Source organism: Apteryx rowi, unplaced genomic scaffold (assembly GCF_003343035.1).
Source record: "Apteryx rowi isolate R43461 unplaced genomic scaffold, aptRow1 scaffold_56, whole genome shotgun sequence".
In the NCBI taxonomy this organism is placed as follows: Eukaryota; Metazoa; Chordata; class Aves; order Apterygiformes; family Apterygidae; genus Apteryx; species Apteryx rowi.
Genome location: NW_020450827.1, coordinates 1,186,532 through 1,204,458, shown reverse-complemented (window position 1 = coordinate 1,204,458; position 17,927 = coordinate 1,186,532). Strand labels below are relative to the sequence as shown.

General features: G+C 46.2%; 2 protein-coding genes across 2 annotated transcripts; one reads left to right on the top strand and one right to left on the bottom strand.

The window, feature by feature from the left end:
* Positions 1–2,101: 2,101 nt before the first annotated feature.
* On the top strand, positions 2,102–6,974 carry NEFL (neurofilament light). The gene is made up of 4 exons (XM_026081812.1): positions 2,102–3,181; positions 3,857–3,981; positions 4,987–5,309; positions 6,409–6,974. Exons 1-4 carry the CDS (start codon positions 2,126–2,128, stop codon positions 6,585–6,587), a joined length of 1,683 nt encoding a protein of 560 aa, XP_025937597.1. The 5' UTR covers positions 2,102–2,125; the 3' UTR covers positions 6,588–6,974.
* A 6,710-nt stretch (positions 6,975–13,684) lies between these two features.
* NEFM (neurofilament medium) lies at positions 13,685–17,800 on the bottom strand. Its single transcript, XM_026081824.1, has 3 exons — positions 16,739–17,800; positions 16,314–16,438; positions 13,685–15,089 (listed from the first exon to the last, which is right to left on the bottom strand). Exons 1-3 carry the CDS (start codon positions 17,798–17,800, stop codon positions 13,688–13,690), a joined length of 2,589 nt encoding a protein of 862 aa, XP_025937609.1. The 3' UTR covers positions 13,685–13,687.
* Positions 17,801–17,927: the final 127 nt, after the last annotated feature.

The window sequence follows — 17,927 nt, the reverse complement described above, 5'->3', positions numbered from 1 at the left end:
CAGGCACACTTTCCCATCTTCCTGCCACACACTGCTGGCGAAGAGGAATGGGTTTTCCACTCATTTTCCCTTTCTAAAAAATATGAGAAAGAACATTAACAATCCACAATTACAAAACTTAATTCCCAGGGACATGAAGTAGAGATATTTTAGAAGTTGAGATATAATTCATTCATTAATCTATGAATGCATGGCATAGTAATAGATACCATTAATAATTAAATCGTATGATCAGATTGAATGTAGGGGAGGCTAATCCATTAGCATGAACAAGGTATGCCAGTTTACATTAGCTGAGTAACCCATAACGATTTGTATTTAGAAGCTCACTGAATCTCTCACCAAGCCTGCTGTTAACCTTGTCATTTGCTTTAAATCCATATTGCTCATTGCTTCCTTGGGTGCTCTGCGAGCTACCTCCTTAGGGCAAAAGTCAAAAACAATCTCTTAGTTAACGCTTAAATTTACCAGCATATAAAACCATATATGGGCTCGTGTATTTTTGCGTATTCAATGTCTGAATAATGGACAGCTGCTCTATCATGCATGAATGCAACTGCTACTTAAATTTAAATCATGAATTTTGAATAAAATTTTGAGTAGAAGACTCACTTTTCAGTGCTCATGAACACAGAGCAATTCCATCGATCTTAATGAGGACACTTTAGATTTACAAAGTAAAGGATCTCATCAGCTCTGCTGTGATGTAGTGATGCATAAGCCTGTATTAGCTCTTTCCACAGGAGTTGACTCCAGCCTCTATGAGTCCAGATGAAAAAGAGACCGTAGCTTTGAACCTCTCATAGGCCACGGCCCTTCACAGCTTAATATCCCTCATATTCAAGTACCCTGAAACCTATGAAAGCCAACACCACAAAACAGGTAATGTTCTGCCTGTGAGACCACTATAAGGTAGTGGGAAACACAGTGAAATCAACCCTGCTCTGCCTTTTAGATGATTGTATTAAGCAAGCATGCCTTTGTGCCAGTAATACTGAAGTGTCATTGCAATTAGTGATTCGTTTACCAATACGAGTAACTTTTTCCCTTTCTTTAGGGAGCAATTAAACATTTTTGCAGTATCTCTCTCTAATAAATATTACCAAACCCTGTAGTCTACATTTATTCCTTTCTCAAGCAAAACTTCGAAGTTTTTTTTATCATTAAAATTAGCCCCTCTGACTCAGAGAGACAAATTACTGCTTTTTTGAGCATCCTATGAAACCTGCACTCAGTATATTCCTATCTTACTATTGATACATCTCTGTTGCACAAATACTATCCTGTTTTAATCAACAAATGGCTAATAACCTGGTCAGAAGTAGCTGTGAGGCAGCTGTCCAGTTTTATTCTCCATATTAGCCAGATTAGGCAAGGATAAACATTAAATCCCTGTGGAGCAAGCCTCAGACAGAGCTGCCTCTAGATCAAGGAGCAGAGAGCGCAGAGCTTGATACTAATGTATTTTGCTGCGACACCAACCCACACCCCTTTTTTTTTGGTCTTCCTTCGTACAACTACCTGGTTATTAGCAACCACCTTCTAACGAGGGTCGTGGTGAGGCCGGTAGAAGCATCTGGAAAAGCTCGGGCGCCTCGCCTCACCTCGGGGCGGGGGGGGGGGGGGAAGAGGGGGCGTCCGCCATTTTGTGCGCGTCCTTCTAGTCGGGGGGGTTGCAGGTGCGGGCGAGGGCTGCCTGCGCCCCAGCCTCCCCGAGGGGCTGCGTCTTCCCCAGAGCCCCCGGCCACGATGCGTGGTTCGCGCCGAGCCCCGCGGGGGGTTTGTCAGGGCCGCCTGAGGGGGAGGAAAGAACGGGGAAGGGGGTCACGCCCGGACCCGGGAGGCGGGAGGGGGAGCGGCAGCCCTGAGGTGAGGCTGAGGCGGGAAGCGCGCTGAGGCGGGCAGCGCGGCTGAGGCGGGCTGAGGCGGGCGCAGCCCTCAGCACCACGGGCCCGAGCGAAGACCCCTCAGGGCCGGCGGCGGAGCGGGGCGGGGCGGGGCGGCCCCCGGCGCCGCGGCCCGCCCCGGTACCGCCCGGCGGCTGCGCCTGCCCGCCCTCCCCGCCGATAAATAGGGGCGGCCGGGCAGCGCCGATGCGCAGAGCAGTCTCTGGCCCCCCGCAGCCATGAGCTCTTACGGCTACGACCCGTTCTTCCCCTCCTACAAGCGGCGCTACGCCGAGAGCCCGCGGCTCCACATCGCCGCGATGCGCGGCAGCGGCGGCGGCTACAGCGCGGCGCGCTCCGCGTACTCCAGCCTCTCGGCGCCCGTCTCCTCGGTGTCGGTGCGGCGCAGCTACGCCGCCTCCAGCGCCTCGGGCTCCCTCCTGCAGTCGATGGACAGCCTCGACCTGAGCCAGGTGGCGGCCATCAGCAACGACCTCAAGTCCATCCGCAGCCAGGAGCGGGCGCAGCTGCAGGACCTCAACGACCGCTTCGCCTGCTTCATCGAGCGGGTGCACGAGCTGGAGCAGCAGAACAAGGTGCTGGAGGCCGAGCTGCTGGTGCTGCGCCAGAAGCACGCGGAGCCGTCGCGCTTCCGCGCCCTCTACGAGCAGGAGATCCGCGAGCTGCGCCTGGCCGCCGAGGAGGCGACGAGCGAGAAGCAGGCGCTGCAGGGCGAGCGGGAGAGCCTGGAGGAGACGCTGCGCGGGCTGCAGGCGCGCTACGAGGAGGAGGTGCTGAGCCGCGAGGACGCGGAGGCGCGGCTGCTGGAGGTGCGCAAGGGCGCGGACGAGGCGGCGCTGGCGCGGGCGGAGCTGGAGAAGCGCGTGGACAGCCTGCTGGACGAGCTGGCCTTCCTCAAGAAGGTGCACGAGGAGGAGCTGGCTGAGCTGCAGGCGCAGATCCAGTACGCGCACCTCTCCGTGGAGATGGACGTGTCGGCCAAGCCCGACCTCTCCGCGGCGCTGCGCGACATCCGCGCGCAGTACGAGAAGCTGGCGGCGCGCAACATGCAAAACGCCGAGGAGTGGTTCCGCAGCCGCTTCACGGTGCTCAGCGAGAGCGCCGCCAAGAACACCGACGCCGTGCGCGCCGCCAAGGACGAGGTGTCCGAGAGCCGCCGCCTGCTCAAGGCCAAGACGCTGGAGATCGAGGCCACCCGCGGCATGAACGAGGCGCTGGAGAAGCAGCTGCAGGAGCTGGAAGAGAAGCAGAGCGCCGACATCTCCGCCCTGCAGGTGAGCGAGCGCCCCCCTTCCCCCCCCCCCCCCCGCCTTGGGTGCGATGAGTGGGCGATGCTCAGCTGAGCGCGGCGGCCGCCGTGCCGGGGGTGGGCTCGGGGGCGGGGGGGTGCCCGGGATGCCTGGCAGCATCGCCCGGAAAGCTGGCACTGCTTCTACTTAACGCATGTAGCATAAAAATGAAAGGTATCATAAAAATTACGGCGTAAAATACATGGTTTATATGTATCTATATATAAAATACGCATACGCACATAGGTATATCATTTTATGTATGTACATATAGACACACTTTAAAAGGGTTTCCTTAAGCTAACACTTGGGAAAGCGTAAGGGGAAAGAGCATAAACGGCTAAAAGCAAAATGAAGCAATAAACGAACTGCAAGGCAAACTAATGCCTTAGCCCTTGACTATGGGAAAATTGGGGTGGTTTAGGCTCTTAATGTTGTTAAATAGAAACAGGATAATAGACTTTAGATGGTGGCGGGGGGAAGCCTGCAGGGGAAGGTAGGCTCTGGTAAAGGATGTGCTGCTATGTCTGAAGGTGGAGCTGTTTGATCCTTCCGTCTGCTGGAGCAAGGTTAAGTTAACAGGATGGGTGACTTTCCTTGCAAAGCGTTGTTGCTAGGCACGGGAGAATTTTATGTTCTCAATATTGTTGCTTCCAACAGGATACAATCAACAAATTGGAGAACGAGTTAAGAACCACGAAGAGTGAAATGGCTCGATACTTAAAGGAATACCAAGATCTGCTCAATGTGAAAATGGCCCTGGACATTGAAATTGCTGCGTATAGGTATGATGGGGGGGGGGGAAGATTGTTAAGCGAATCGGAACTTGGATCAGGTTCCGCCTTTCTCTCTGACTTGAAGAGAATCCATTTTATTTTTCATTCCCCAAGCAGAACGCTTCATAGATAGGTAGGTGTCAGTTTTATCAGGTTGTCTTCTCCATTTTCTTGCCATCAGAAGCAGCAAAGCTTTTAAGGTAAAATATTTGCTTTAAGCAAATGCTGCACTATGCAGCAAACTTCAGTCAATATAATCTGCATGTATATGAAAACATTAGTTCATCACTAGAATCTGTCAATTATCCATCTTTACAGATAGAATATTTCTGCTGCATACTTCAGATTTCTGAGGTACTGAAAAGTGACTTTGTGTCAGGAGAACATCTAAATACAGATGGCTGTGTTCTCAAAATTGTTATAATCATGTGAGAGATTTTTCAGTGGGATTTGTTTCCAACTCTCAGAAGCAAGCTCCCCCAAAGAAATAATTTTACAGCAGAATTGCTGCTAAATTGCTTTTTAGTGTTTTAGCCCAGATACTATTAGAAGCTCTTGTTTGGCATTTACAATTTCTATGAATGCTGCAATGGGAATGTTAAGAAAAGTGCCCATAAGCCTTGTCTCATAGTTAAGCCTAATATCAAATTGTTAGGTCTATATAGTTCTCTGCAAGACTACAGGCTCACAAAATGCATCTCTATCTTCACCTGCCATAAGAATCTAATCCTAGAGGTATTTTTCCCTTTATTTCTACTTACAGAGATAAGTATAAATTTCCCAGTAACACATCTCTGGAGCGTGTTTTAAATTCTTCCAAGACATTGGGATAGTATTGCCATATAGGAGTGCAAACACTATCCCATGATGAATAAGTAAATATGCAGTCTCTGGGGGCATGCAGACCCTGCTCGTTACACTGCTCAAAGTATAATAGTATCTGGGACCATAGCTAAGTCTGCTGAACACTGCTGCAGCATAGCTTAAATCATTCCTGTTTGTTTCTTCCTCTAGGAAGTTACTGGAAGGTGAAGAGACTCGACTCAGTTTCACTAGTGTCGGAAGCATCACCAGTGGCTACACCCAGACTGCCCCCACTTTTGGCAGGTCTGCCTACAGTGGTCTGCAGACCAGCTCCTACTTGATGACAACCCGTACCTTCCCCACATACTACTCCAGTCATGTCCAGGAAGAACAGATTGAAATAGAGGAAACAATTGAGGCCGCTAAAGCGGGAGAAGCCAAGGCAGCTGCCCCTACAGAAGAAGGTGAGGAGGAGGAAAAAGGGGAAGGTGAGGAAGAAGCAGGAGGTGAAGAGGCTGAAGAAGAGGAGGAAGGTACTTAAAGTTACTTTCAAATCCCTCTCTTCCACACTTCACCCTGCTTATGTAGGGTAAACACCACATATTCTGGTGACTAGATCTAATGTTTAGACCTCTCTTGATGTCAGCTCATGTGAGCAAGGGACTGTGGGATTAAGCACATAACATGTGAGCAGGAAAGCCTGAATATAGAACAGAAGATCTGGTAAATATTCAATATTGGGCAGATTGCAGAACTGATTATACACCCTTGGAAATCACTGGGAGTTTTTCAAAAGTTTCCCAAGAGAAAAATGAGAGTATTTTAAAAGCACACAATACTAAATCTATATGGTATTAAACAGTACTTAGCTATTACGGGTATTCTTGAAGAAACAGGAACATCTTGAACTAAATACTAATTCCCAGAGAGCAGCCTGGGATAATTGGAACATCAGCTGATGCTTGGGGGTGTAACTCAATAGAGTTCAGTGTGTAGTAAGTTAAACTGCCTGAGGTCTGGGTTGCTATTTTTTTGCTTTCTTCAACCAAGCCATATGCCCCTTCCTTGCTGCCCCATGAATTATTTGTCACGCTCACAATTTTAACAAAAATATTGTCCAGGGTTTTTTCCAGGTTCAGTTGTATAACTCTGAAGAAGGATTTAATCTGAGCATATCTGAAATGCATTTTTTACCATTTGGCTATTTTATGAGCTTGTTAGCATGAAGGTTAGTTTTAACCAAATGATAGTTAAAGATCCAGTCTGAAGTTCACAGAAAGAAATGGCAAGATTCCTTTTGAACTCTGCATAAGGCTTAACGCAGGAGTCCACAATCAACTACAATTTTTCAAGGTCAGGATTTTCAAGAGACCTATAAATATAAGGTAATTTGCTCCCTCTGAAATTTCAGATAAGTTGACTGTAGTTTTGTTAGTCTCCCTTGAAAGTCCTAGATAAAACAAATGCACCCTGCTTTCATACAAAAATCTGTTAGCCCCATCAAACGTAGGCTGACTGCCATCCCAGGTGTGTGGCGGTGAAGGGTGCAGGTGTGCTTACCCCATGAAGGTGGGTTTAGGGATGGTTCTAAGTGCTGTGTTGAAGGTGTGGAAAACTTTTTGTCTTTCAAAGGTGCCAAGGAAGAATCAGAAGAAGCCAAAGAGGGTGAGGAAGAAGGAGGAGAAGGGGAAGAAACAGCAGCTGAAGAAGGAGAGGAGTCCCAAGAAACTGCTGAGGAAACTGGTGAGGAGGAGAAGGAAGAGAAGCAAGCAGCAGGAAAAGAGGAGAGTGAAGTGAAGAAGAAGGCTTGATTTAGACAGTCCAGTTTTCTTGTCAGGCCAACAGAATAACTGATAATTGACTGAGCTAAAATTGCAGTCCCACATATTTAATTCAGTGACCACTGAGGTTTAAAGTTAATGATCTATGATGTTTCTCTCCATGCAGAGTATCAGTATGCTTGCAGAGCGCCCACTGGCTTGCTCCCTGAATGCCGCATGGTCTTACACATATGAATTCAGGAGTTATGTCCCACTTGGGTGATTCAGAACCTTTAACAATTAAAAAAGGAAAAAAAAAAGTCATGGGAATGAAAGTTTTCTTTAATTTGCATTTAAAATAATTATGGAAACCTTGTGTGGGTAAAATAATGGAGGCTTCAATAAGTATGTGCAATAAAGCTAGTCAATAAAGAAATGCTTACACTGATTCCTTGTATGTGTCATGTGTCACTGATGCATTTAATGATGGGTAACGTGGTATATTGTGAGCATAATTACAGCTGAATACTCATCTTTCGACCCTGTGCAACAAGATATGAGACACTGGTTTCTGTTTCTTTCTAGTTCGTATCCTGGGGGCCTAATATGCAGACAAAGTGGTATTGGAATTTCTTAATGTAGGTGCAAATATGTAATGTCCACATGGGAATTTGACCACAGTAAAAAGACACTGTGGTCTGACTGTGCTCTTGTCTTGGTGCCAGATCTGACTGGGCTGTTGTACACACAAACACAAGATCTTTTTTGCTTAATGAAAGTAGGAGGAATTTTAACTGAACAGCAGTACAGGAGTAAAATCAGTATTGGCAAAGAGAAGAAAGATATGAAACTAATATAAACATGGGTGTTAAGCAGCAGTGGGATGTTGTTTACACTTTCAATAAAGTGTAGTCAGTGATAAAATGGAAGAATGACTGCTGACTTGAGTGAGGTTTGGCACAATCCCTCTATAAAAAAATAATTAAGGCTGTGTCCTGTGGTGAGGAATTGGAGGGAAGGCCAGTGTGGTGGGGGGAGTTCTCCCTGCTGTGTGGATGTGAACTGCCTTCCTGCAGCATGCTATCCTAGGCCTGCACACCGCTATGGACTGTAGAGGCTCACTCCAGTGAGAACTTGTCAGGGCTTTTTAAGCTTTTGAGTATCAGCCAAGGAAAGGTCTAATCTGATCTGTGATCAGACATGAAATTGGAACAGCTCAAAGAGCTGGAAGAGCAGCAAAGCCTGACAGTAATTCTGAAGGCAGTGTCAATGTCCTCCTGTCCTGTAACCTGAGCCTATTTATTTTCCATAGACTAAAGCTGGTTTCCAGAATTAAACCTTATGCTGAGGGCAAGTGCAAGATGAACAATTTGCAAAATTTTGCTGCAGATTAAATCACCTTAAATAAGCTGAATTTATGAAAACTCATGTTAAAACAGATAGGTTCTCAGTCAAATTTAGTTAGCTGAATTTTACATAAGAATTTGGAATACTCTTTAATTTTGTGCATTGATTTCATGGGATTGCTTGATTTGCATTAACTCTCCTTGATGGCCCCATGTAGACAGAAAGAAAATGTCTCTTTTTATACAAATTTGGGAGGGAGGGAGTTCCATGGACCTCTCCCTTTTGAGCAATGAAAGTTATTAAAAAAAAAAGTGAGTGAAGTAAGTGCCTAACAAATGTCTTTCCTTCCAAACTTTCAAGAGAAACAGCAGGAGAAAGAAAAAGGAGCTTTGGCAAAAACATTCAGGAAAGAGAACTTGTGCTCACACATAATTCCCATACCTCCTTTTCAGGGAGTCCCTGTAGCATTTCCTAATGCTTTTTTTTCCCCTTTTCTTGTATTTTTTGATGCTTTTGAGAACCAGAAGGCAAGCAACTCAAAATTAGTTTTCCTTTTTTATCAACAGCAGCTCTTCTGATGACAGTTTCTTTTCAAAATTCCATTATTCTACTCTTCATAGAGATTTTTCTACATGTGTGTTTATGCAGGCATACTCTTACAAAGCATGTTTTGTCTTCCCCCTCAAAGCAGTGGACAGCAGTGTGTAACTGCAGTACAACGGACAAGATACTCGCAAGCCAAGCTATTTGCGCAGCACTTTTAAGAGTTACCGATTGGAATACAGGAGGCCTGCTCCTTTTGGTATGTGGTATCCCTAGTTCAAACACAAAACTTTAATTACAGCAGAGTATTGAGTGTAAGAGATGAGACTTGGAATTTCACTTCAGTGTCCCATCAAAAATGCTTAGCATGGCAGTTCAGTGGGAAGAGAGGATCTGATCCTACAGAGCAAAAAGCACTAGTTATGCAGTAGATTGGGACTCATCACATAGATTAAAGCCAAATCACTGTGAAATAGATTGGCATTCTTCAATCCACTGCCCATATTCTGCCTTTCTGCAAGCACTATGAGCTCCTCATAACTTCATCGCTTTACAGTATCTGGTTTTGCTTCCTCTTTCATGTTCTTTCCTATGGATAAACCCCTTCTTCTCTCAGTCCTTTGCATCCATTTCTCTTCTGGGGAAACAATACAGCTTAATCAGGTCTTACCTCACTGCAGCTTTCTAGACCTTTGTGGTCGGACTGCTAGGGACACCCTCAAACCAGCACAGGGGGGAGGCAGGCGTCTGGAGACTCACCAGCAAACGCAGATTTCTCCCTGCAGTGTACCTCAGTCTGAGCCTCACTCCTTGTGTGGTTTTTTTATGTATTGCAGCTGAAGGAGAGATTTCACTAGACTGTGCCGGCAATGTGTGAGTCACAGTGACTCAGTAGCAGTGAGCTGCAGGGGCTGCCCAGCCTGGTTTGCTCCCCCCGGCCCTGCCTCGCTGCGAAGGCAAACGGGCGAGAGGGAGGGTGGACGTGTGTGTTTGCATGCCCAGATGCTCTCAGAGTTGCGGAGATCCTGCTGGCAACACTTGTTTTACCTTTGAAAATCCAGGAGCGCACTTTGACGCAATGCAGTAAAAGCAGGCAGAGGGAGACAGGATAGAAACTTTCCCTTGCTTTAATCCAAGTTGCAGCCGCAAGTGAAGCAGCAAGCCTGTCCCTGAGTTTTCTTGTGCTGTTTAAATAGACTGGATTTGGCATGGGCGAGATCTCTTCACAGGGAGGACGAACACAAAGAAGTCCCGAATGCTTTTCTTTTCGAGATGCACATACCTGTGCACATAAACGCACACTCAAGCATGTTCCCCTTCCGTACGGCAAGAGGAAAACATTGTACAGATATAACATCCAGATTCTAGGAATTTACTTTCCAGTAGCTAAATAATTTGCAATTCATCATTTGCTGCCTTCCTAGATTAATTAAGTGTAATTTAATCCTGAACTGAAAAGGAAAAAAGCCTGCAGGTGAATGGGAAAAACACAGACCCTGATATCTAGAGAAAATTCCAGTGCCTGACTCAGCACCCTGACAAATGCAATCTATATGTTTTGTAATACTTCACATTTCTTTTCTACCTGGATTTTAATTCTGGAATGCTGAAAATCTTTCAGTCATAGCTCTCCAACAACCTGCAATGGTACAAAGCTCTGGTTTTAGAGCTCCCTAGGTCCTGAAGTCCCTGGGGGTCTTGATGGCATGCCTTAAATCAGATGCATCAATATTCACAGAGCACTTCTTTAATTATTACTTTTTCCTTCATTATCTTTCGTATCGATTAATGAACTTCTTTGGTGTTTGAAAGTAATTAATTCCTTCAGTGGTTATGCAGAGTCAAGAAGTAATTGGTGCAGAACAGGCAAATAACATAATATTTATGCCTCTGTGCCCTGAAATTGCACTATCATCTTCTGAAACTGTTTGATTGCAGATGTCAGCAGACAAAACCTCCTGGCAAAATTAAATATTAATCAGATCTTGTAGTTTTCTAAATATTTAGAAATGTGTTAACCTGTTAATTATTTCTCTTAGGATTTGATAGAAACATTTGCAGTGGGAGGTAGACTAACATGAATTTATTTTATATGTTAGATCATAAAGAGAATATGAAAATATTTTTATTCCTCCCCTTTTTCCACCCAAAACATATTTCAGCCTTCAGTTATTATCTATGACTGCATTTTAAGAATATTATGAAGTATACCATGCAAGTGGGTAGTCCATGAGTTTACTTTCCATGTAGGCTATGTCATTGCTTTCTGCAAACCCCTCTGGTCTGTTTGGTTAAATTTAGCAACAGCCAAAAATTCTGACTATCCTATTTCCTGGAAATAGTTTAGATAACACTTTTTATAGCATAAAGAAATTCTCTAAATGGAATAAACAGTGGCAGCAAAAGGAATTTTATGCCTGTATGGTCAAAATTTAATTCAGTGCACAAGGATGATCCTTCTTTGTTCTTGATGCTGAAGATGCCTAACTTTCTCTGTTGTGAGTAGCTCACTGGCTTCACAGTTTGTGACATTTTAGCAAATTCTGAGACTTATTTGGAAGTGTATAGAAAGAAAGTTTTATGTTAAATATTGGTCTCTGCTTTAGTTATTGTTTTAATGTTGTTGCTCTCAAAAATTTGCATTAGACCCAAGCACAAAGAGACAAATAAGTTGCTTCAATGCTCACAGTCCACTGGAGATTTCTGTATTTTAACAGAACTCAGTACAAATACTTACCATTCTGCATTACTTCTGACTGTGCTGACAATAGGTATGACTGGGCTAGTTAACATCTTATTCATAAATATATAGTTATTTTTATGTCCATATACACATGTAACTTCCGTGAATAAACTTGCTACAGAGAAGCTGCCATTTAATTTGCTAACTCTACTTTAATTAAATGTCACTCAACCAGCAATCTGTTGAGCACAGATTTCCATTAATGATATCAGCAGGAGAAACATTCATTACTTTGCTACACAAAGACATTTAGATTCGTTTGAAAGGCTTATCTGCTGTGGACTTCTCACATATTCTCCAGTGGGGAACATACATAACCCTTTCAATTAAAAACTCTTTGATTTTCAATTATTGATAGGATAAAGAATTGGAAGGCATATGCAAATCATAGATTTTGACCAGACCTTCAATTAGTCAACAAATTTCAGGATGCTTTGTATGCTGAATCCAGGCTGCTGAAAAAGTGGTTTGCATTTCTTCACTATTTATGGTATGTGAGGCAGTAGCTGTGCCCTTTCTTTGCTTCCCTTTTAAAATGCGATAGAAATAAACGTGATATCAATCCCATAAATAGACATATAGGGCCAGAGTCTCAGGTGACAGAAAAAGCTGGTGGTCTACGGACCTCAACAGAGGTGTGCTAAGCAGTTTTTGAGATATTTTTTATATATTAATTAAACAAGGTCTTGATAGCACATGGATTTGATTCCCAGTAACCTTGAAACTTTGTATAAGCATTTGACTAGATGAGGAAAAACATTACTATGTGCAAAATGTGTGTGTAGAACTCCACCAAACTGGAATTGGGGCCCTCCTTCTTTTCCCCTTTTGTTTCATTTGTCTCCATTTATTTTATTTATTTTCCATGTAGTGTGAGTTTTAGAGGGCACTTTAAGTAGCACTGTTCTTAATAAAGCCAACCTGCAAGTGGCAGCAGACACAGGCCAATGCTCAGGAGGCCTGAAAATCTCAATCTTTTTTCCCGTTCTACTGGAAAGGAAAAAATTCTTTCACTTGATTTCATGTATGAATCATATCACGTGTAATCTGAGCCCCAGTTAGCCTAAGTTCAGACCTTGGAATTATTTTTAGATGAAAAAATATGTAAAATATGAATTATATTTTTGATATTTCATATCAGTGTCATCTTTGGGACAGTTTCCTTTTTTCCAGGAATTTATTTGCTCTCAGTTTTGAAACTTTGTGCTTAGAGAGAGATTTCCCCTGTGGATCATTTGAGACAGAGTGTTGATGAGAAGGATGTCACCTTATAATTCAGACAGGAATAAATCGCAAGTTACCATATTCTGAAGAACACAAGATGTTTTGGTTGAAATGACTTAATGGGTCTCTGCTCACTTATTAAGTGACAGATGGCTTTCATAAAAGATACCGTGACCAGTACCGGTTCACGTACAAGCTATCGCCACAGGAAAGCTAAGGAATGAATGGTTCTGGAGATCACCATGTCTTTAAGGCTCACCTTACATATTGAGACTAGCATGTATAGAAGAAAATTACTACTTCTTTTATACTTTGATTAACATTCTTACACTCAGTGCTATGCAAGCAGCATTACTCAGATAAGTAATTTTGGCAGCACATGGCCTAGAGACCTTTTCATTATTAGGAAAAGCAATTGCAACTCCTTTATAAGTATATAAAGGCCAACCTAACAGAATTCAAAAGAGTTCTCTTTACTCCAGAAAGCATGGGATATGGCTCTTAAGCATTTGCTTAAATAACACTAAAACACTTGAGCTTATATAACCACATAAAGTTACAGGAAGTTTGTTCATCAAATCCAATTCAGTCTGGATTTCTAAGTGAGGAGTTAGAGAACAAAAAGAGCTCAAGCAATTTTTAAGCCCATGCAACTCCATTCCTGTTCAGGACGGCTTAATCAAACTTCAGGGAAGGATTTTAGTTGGAAGAGAATCACCACACAAATCATGTTTTCAGTATTGACCTTTATTGAGCAAGAACTGCTGTGACGGTTTTACATCAAACAACAAAAGGTTGCGTACTGTGCATGTCAACTAGGTTCTCCCATGAGCAAAAGTCCACCCTAATTGCACCAGTGAGGTAAACATAATTATTTATAAGTAGCTTTAAGGCTAGGAGAGTTCTGTTTTTCTCATGAATATTACTATTACTGTTTTCTGTTTGTTTTTGGCTCAGTTGGTTCTTTGCATAATACGTCTTAAGTCGTTCCTCAGATATGTCCCTCCAACAGCTCAGGAAATTCAAAAGCTTCCTTTGCACATTTCGTCTCATGCACTATTATTATTATTTTTTAGTTCCCCAAGCTCTGTGGAGGGAGTACATCTTGAGCCTGCATGCATTCCCCCCCCCTCCCCTATATTGCACAAAAAAGTAAAATACTGTGTGTTTGGAGCCTCCATGAGAGAACCCATTCTGCTTTAAAGCCGTCACTCACATGCATTTTGCAGCTGTCATATGGCTTAACCTTTTGCACCGACCCAAGCTCTTTAATTTTATTTTGCTATAATTTGTTTTATTCACTCTCTTTGATCTCCTTTACTACAGCATGTGAAGTAACTTTCTCCACTTTCTTGGTGGACACTAGTTTCTCCTCAAAGCTTTCTTCATGTTCCTCTACCTTCTGAGTGACTGTCACGGACTTTGTGATATATGTAGTTGTACTGTCCCCACCTTCGCTAGTGATTTTCTCTGCTTTTTTGGTTACTACAACTTTTTCACCCTTATCATCAGTTGGGCTCACGTCTAGGCCATTGGTGACAACTCCCTTATCTTCCTCCTCAGCCTCTTTCTCTTCCTTTTTCTCCTCCACCTCACCATTTACAGCAATGTCTTCTTTCCTGGACCCCTTAGAGGCCTCTACCTCTGCACTAACTTTTGTTACCTTTGTGACAGTGATGGTCTCTTCCACCACAGGCTTTTCATCTTTGACTGGGGAGGCTGGCTTCTCTGGAGAACGGGGCTTCTCTGGAGTCACCGGCTTCTCTGGAGAACGAAGCTTTTCTGGAGTCACCGGCTTCTCCGGAGAACGAAGCTTTTCTGGAGTCACCGGCTTCTCTGGAGTCACTGGCTTCTCCGGAGAACGAAGTTTCTCTGGAGTCACCGGCTTTTCCAGGGCTGCTGCTTTCTCTGGAGTTGCAGGCTTTTCCGGAGATGCAGGCTTTTCCGGAGATGCAGGCTTTTCCGGAGAGGCTACCTTTGGTGTTGCTGGCTTCTCCAGAGGTGCTGCTTTCTCTTCCTCCTTGACTGCTTTCTCACCACCTTTTCCCACTTCTCCAGCTGGTTCTTTCTGATCTCCCTTGGCCTGCTCTGTTACAGGAGATTTAGGTGGGGATTTAGGTGGTGACTTTGGTGGAGGTGTTTTGACCTTCTCTACTTTTGCTCCTGCTACAGTTGCATCCACTTCTTCAGCTTCTCCCTTCCCCTTGGCCTCAGCTTCCCCCTCTTCCTCAGCCTCTTCCCCTTCTTCCTTTTCCTCTATCTCTTCTTTTTCAGAACCTCCTTCTTCTGCTTCATCAGATTTTGCAGCTTCTTCCTCTTCTGCTTCTTCTTCCTTCTCCTCCTCTTCCCCAGGTGCAGCTGCTTGTTCTGCAGCAGCCTTCTCTGGAGCTATTTCTTCCTCTGCAGCTTCTACCTCTTCTGCCTTTTCTTCCTTCTGTTCTTCTTGCTGGGCCTTTGCTGCTATTTCTTCCGCAATAGCTGCTAGGGCATCTTCCATTTCAGACTTTTCATCCTCTACTTTTGTCTCTTCAATGATTTCTTCTACAAATTTGTGCTGGACCTTCAGCTTTGGTGGTTCAGCTTTTTTCTGTATTTTACTTGTTATTGTGACAGATGGTTGTCTGTGTGTGAATATGGGTCCAGTAATGCTTCCAGAGAAGGCACTGAATCTTGTCTCTTCGCCCTCCAGTAGTTTCCTAAGGGAATCAAAAGGGGTGGGGGAGAGTGAGCATAGAAACCCAACATGGGGGACAGCTATTGAAATATTTCCCTTTTCATCAGCAGGATGAAAACAGTTTTTTGCATGTATAGAGCTGATCAGCATAATCCATCATCCTCAGCCTGGCTTCTGCTTTCCTTGGATCAGCTCTTTTGGAAAACTCATATTCAGCAAACAGCTCTTTTAGCTGATAAGCTAAAATTCATCCTTAAGGTCAAGAACTTTAGCATGGCAAACTGAGTAACTTCATTAGATTCATTATGACTTAGGTCAGCTGAGAACTGGATGCAGCCAATGGACTCAAAATATTGTGGTTAAGATTTTTCGGAGTCTACTAGAGCATACAGTCTAGTTCTCAATAGTCTGGGCATCCACCTTCCCAGTTTGCCTTTGAAAACTAGAGGCTTAAGATTTTTGTCCAGCTAACCTATCTTTGGCAGCAAACAGCCTTGGAACCTAGGGTATCTGCTGTCTATGTTCATCTGTGAACAATGTGAGGACTTCAAGGGATCTGAAGCTGTTTTCTGTTTTGACTTCCCTTATATTCACAAGGATTTTTCTTTCATCTAAGCCTGTGACCCAGAAAAATCAGTAGTTCTGATTAGAGTTATGAAGTGATGCAAAGGTGGCTGAAAAAGCCTGCCAGGTGGTGGCAATAGCAAGCAGCGTTCCTGCTCCAGAATCAGTTCAGAGTGGTTGCCAAAGGAAAGTTGAGCAAGAAAGCTAAAGTGTTTGTGACAAGCAGATCAGCACTCCCTGCTTGCAACCATGATCAAGCAAGTGCACTTTGTCTCTCAAGTGAGAAAAGGGAATTCAAATGACAAGCGCCACTTGCTTGGCATATGCAAAGTGAAACAAACAAATTAAAAATAACCTTATCTTTTGCTTCATCTTCTGCTTTTGTAAACAAGGGCAGGATGCGGCACCGGGGTGCCACTGCATGAGTCATGCTAGCCTGTTCCCACTGAGGGCTTTGCTACTGATTACCAGAGAGCTGGTCACTAATGAACCCTGGTTTCTTACGCTAAAGACTTCTCGGGTCTGCATAGATTTTGAAAGTTGTAATACATTTGGTTAAGCTTTAATTCCACTTATGTTCAAAGCATGTAGTTATTTCTTATCAGTGATAAGGCTTCGCAGAAGCAGCAGCATCTGCAGTGCTATTAATATTCCAGACACATCCGCAATGATCCTACTGTACCTGTATGCAGCAATTTCAATATCCAGGGCCATCTTGACATTGAGGAGATCCTGGTATTCCCTCAAATGACGGGCCATTTCCCATTTTGTTCCTCTAAGCTCGTTTTCCAGCTGATGAATCGTGTCCTGCAACAGACGCACAAAACCTCGGTGACAAAGAGCTACGTTTCATGCAGAGACACAGCAAAAAAAAAAAGTTCCCGAAGCGGAGACTTTCAGGAACTCACGCAAACACGCCGGGAGCGAGGGCGGGGGCGCAGAGCGGGGACCCCCTGCGCCCCCCCGCTCTCACCGCCGGCCCCAGCGTGCCGCCCCGCAGGCAGCCCTCGGAGCCCCGCAGTCGCTGCTCGGGCGGCGGCTCCAGCGCCCCGCTGCCCCCCGGCGCCCCGCTGCCCCCCGGCGCTGCCCCCCCGGGCCCCGCGGTACCTGGTAGGTGCTGAGGTCGTTGTTGTGGCGCTCCTCGATGTCGCTGAGCTGCCGCTCCAGGGACTCCTTGGTGCCGCGCACGGACTCCAGCTCGATGCTCTTGGACTGCAGCTGCCGGCGGTACTCGGCGATCTCCTCCTTGGCGGAGCGGATGGCCTCCTTGTTCTGCTCGGCCGCCTCCGTGAGCTTGGCGTAGCGGCACTTGAACCACTCCTCGGCCTGGTGCATGTTGTGGTCGGACTGGCACTCCAGCTGGGCGCGGATCTCCTTCAGCGCCGTGGTGAGGTCGGTCTTCAGGTAGTCCTTCCTCTCCACGGTGGCGTGGGACGCCTGGAGCTGCGCGAGCAGCTCGGCCACCTCCTCCTCGTGGTTGCCCCGCAGGAAGGCCACCTCGTCCTGCAGCGACTGCACCTTCTTGTCCAGCTCGGCCCGCATGAGCGAGGCCTCCTCCATGTCCTTGCGCAGGGCGCGGATGGTGGCCTCCGTCTCGTCGCGCAGCCGCGCCTCATCCTCGAAGCGCTCCCGCAGGCGCTGGATGTCCTCCTCGATGTGCTCCGAGTCCAGCTGGATCTGCGCCTTCTCGTGGCTCACCTGCTCCAGGACGCCGCGCAGCTCCCGCAGCTCCTGCTCGTAGGCGTCGCCCAGCTGCGCCCGCCCGGCGTGCTTCTGCCGCAGCGCGGCCAGCTCCGCCTCGATCTCCTTGTTCTGCTGCTCCAGGTAGTGCACCTTCTCGATGTAGCCGGCGAAGCGGTCGTTGAGCCCCTGCAGCTGCTCCTTCTCGTTGGAGCGGCTCAGCTTGAGCTCCGCCGCGCCGTTGAGCAGCGAGGACTGGCTCACGTCGAGGCTCTCGGCGGAGCTCAGCACCGTGGAGCCGTAGGCGGCCCGCGCCGCCCCCAGGTTGGGGCGCTTGTAGGAGGAGGAGACGGTGCTGCCCGAGCCCCGCGACCACGACTGCGAGCGGAAGCCGCTGGACGGGGAGGCGCTGGCGCGGCTGTAGGTGGCGCGGGTCTCGGTCACCCGGCGGTACGAGGGGTTGCCCAGGGCCTCCATGGCGTAGCTCATGGCGGGGCACTCGGGGGAGCGGGCGGCGGCGCGGCGCTGCTCCGGCCGCCGCCGCCGCTTATATAGCCCCGTCGGGCGGGCGGCGGCGCCGGGGCGGCCCCGCACACGTGTGCGGAGGGGCGGCCTC

Coding starts and splice junctions, on each gene's coding strand:
- NEFL (XM_026081812.1), top strand. CDS start 2,126: ATGAGCTCTTACGGCTACGACCCGTTCTTCCCCTCCTACAAGCGGCGC. Junction 3,982..4,986: donor ATTGAAATTGCTGCGTATAG/GTATGATGGGGG, acceptor TTCTTCCTCTAG/GAAGTTACTGGAAGGTGAAG. Junction 5,310..6,408: donor GGCTGAAGAAGAGGAGGAAG/GTACTTAAAGTT, acceptor TGTCTTTCAAAG/GTGCCAAGGAAGAATCAGAA.
- NEFM (XM_026081824.1), bottom strand. CDS start 17,800: ATGAGCTACGCCATGGAGGCCCTGGGCAACCCCTCGTACCGCCGGGTG. Junction 16,439..16,738: donor ACGACCTCAGCACCTACCAG/GTACCGCGGGGC, acceptor CGTCTGTTGCAG/GACACGATTCATCAGCTGGA. Junction 15,090..16,313: donor ATTGAAATTGCTGCATACAG/GTACAGTAGGAT, acceptor TGATTCCCTTAG/GAAACTACTGGAGGGCGAAG.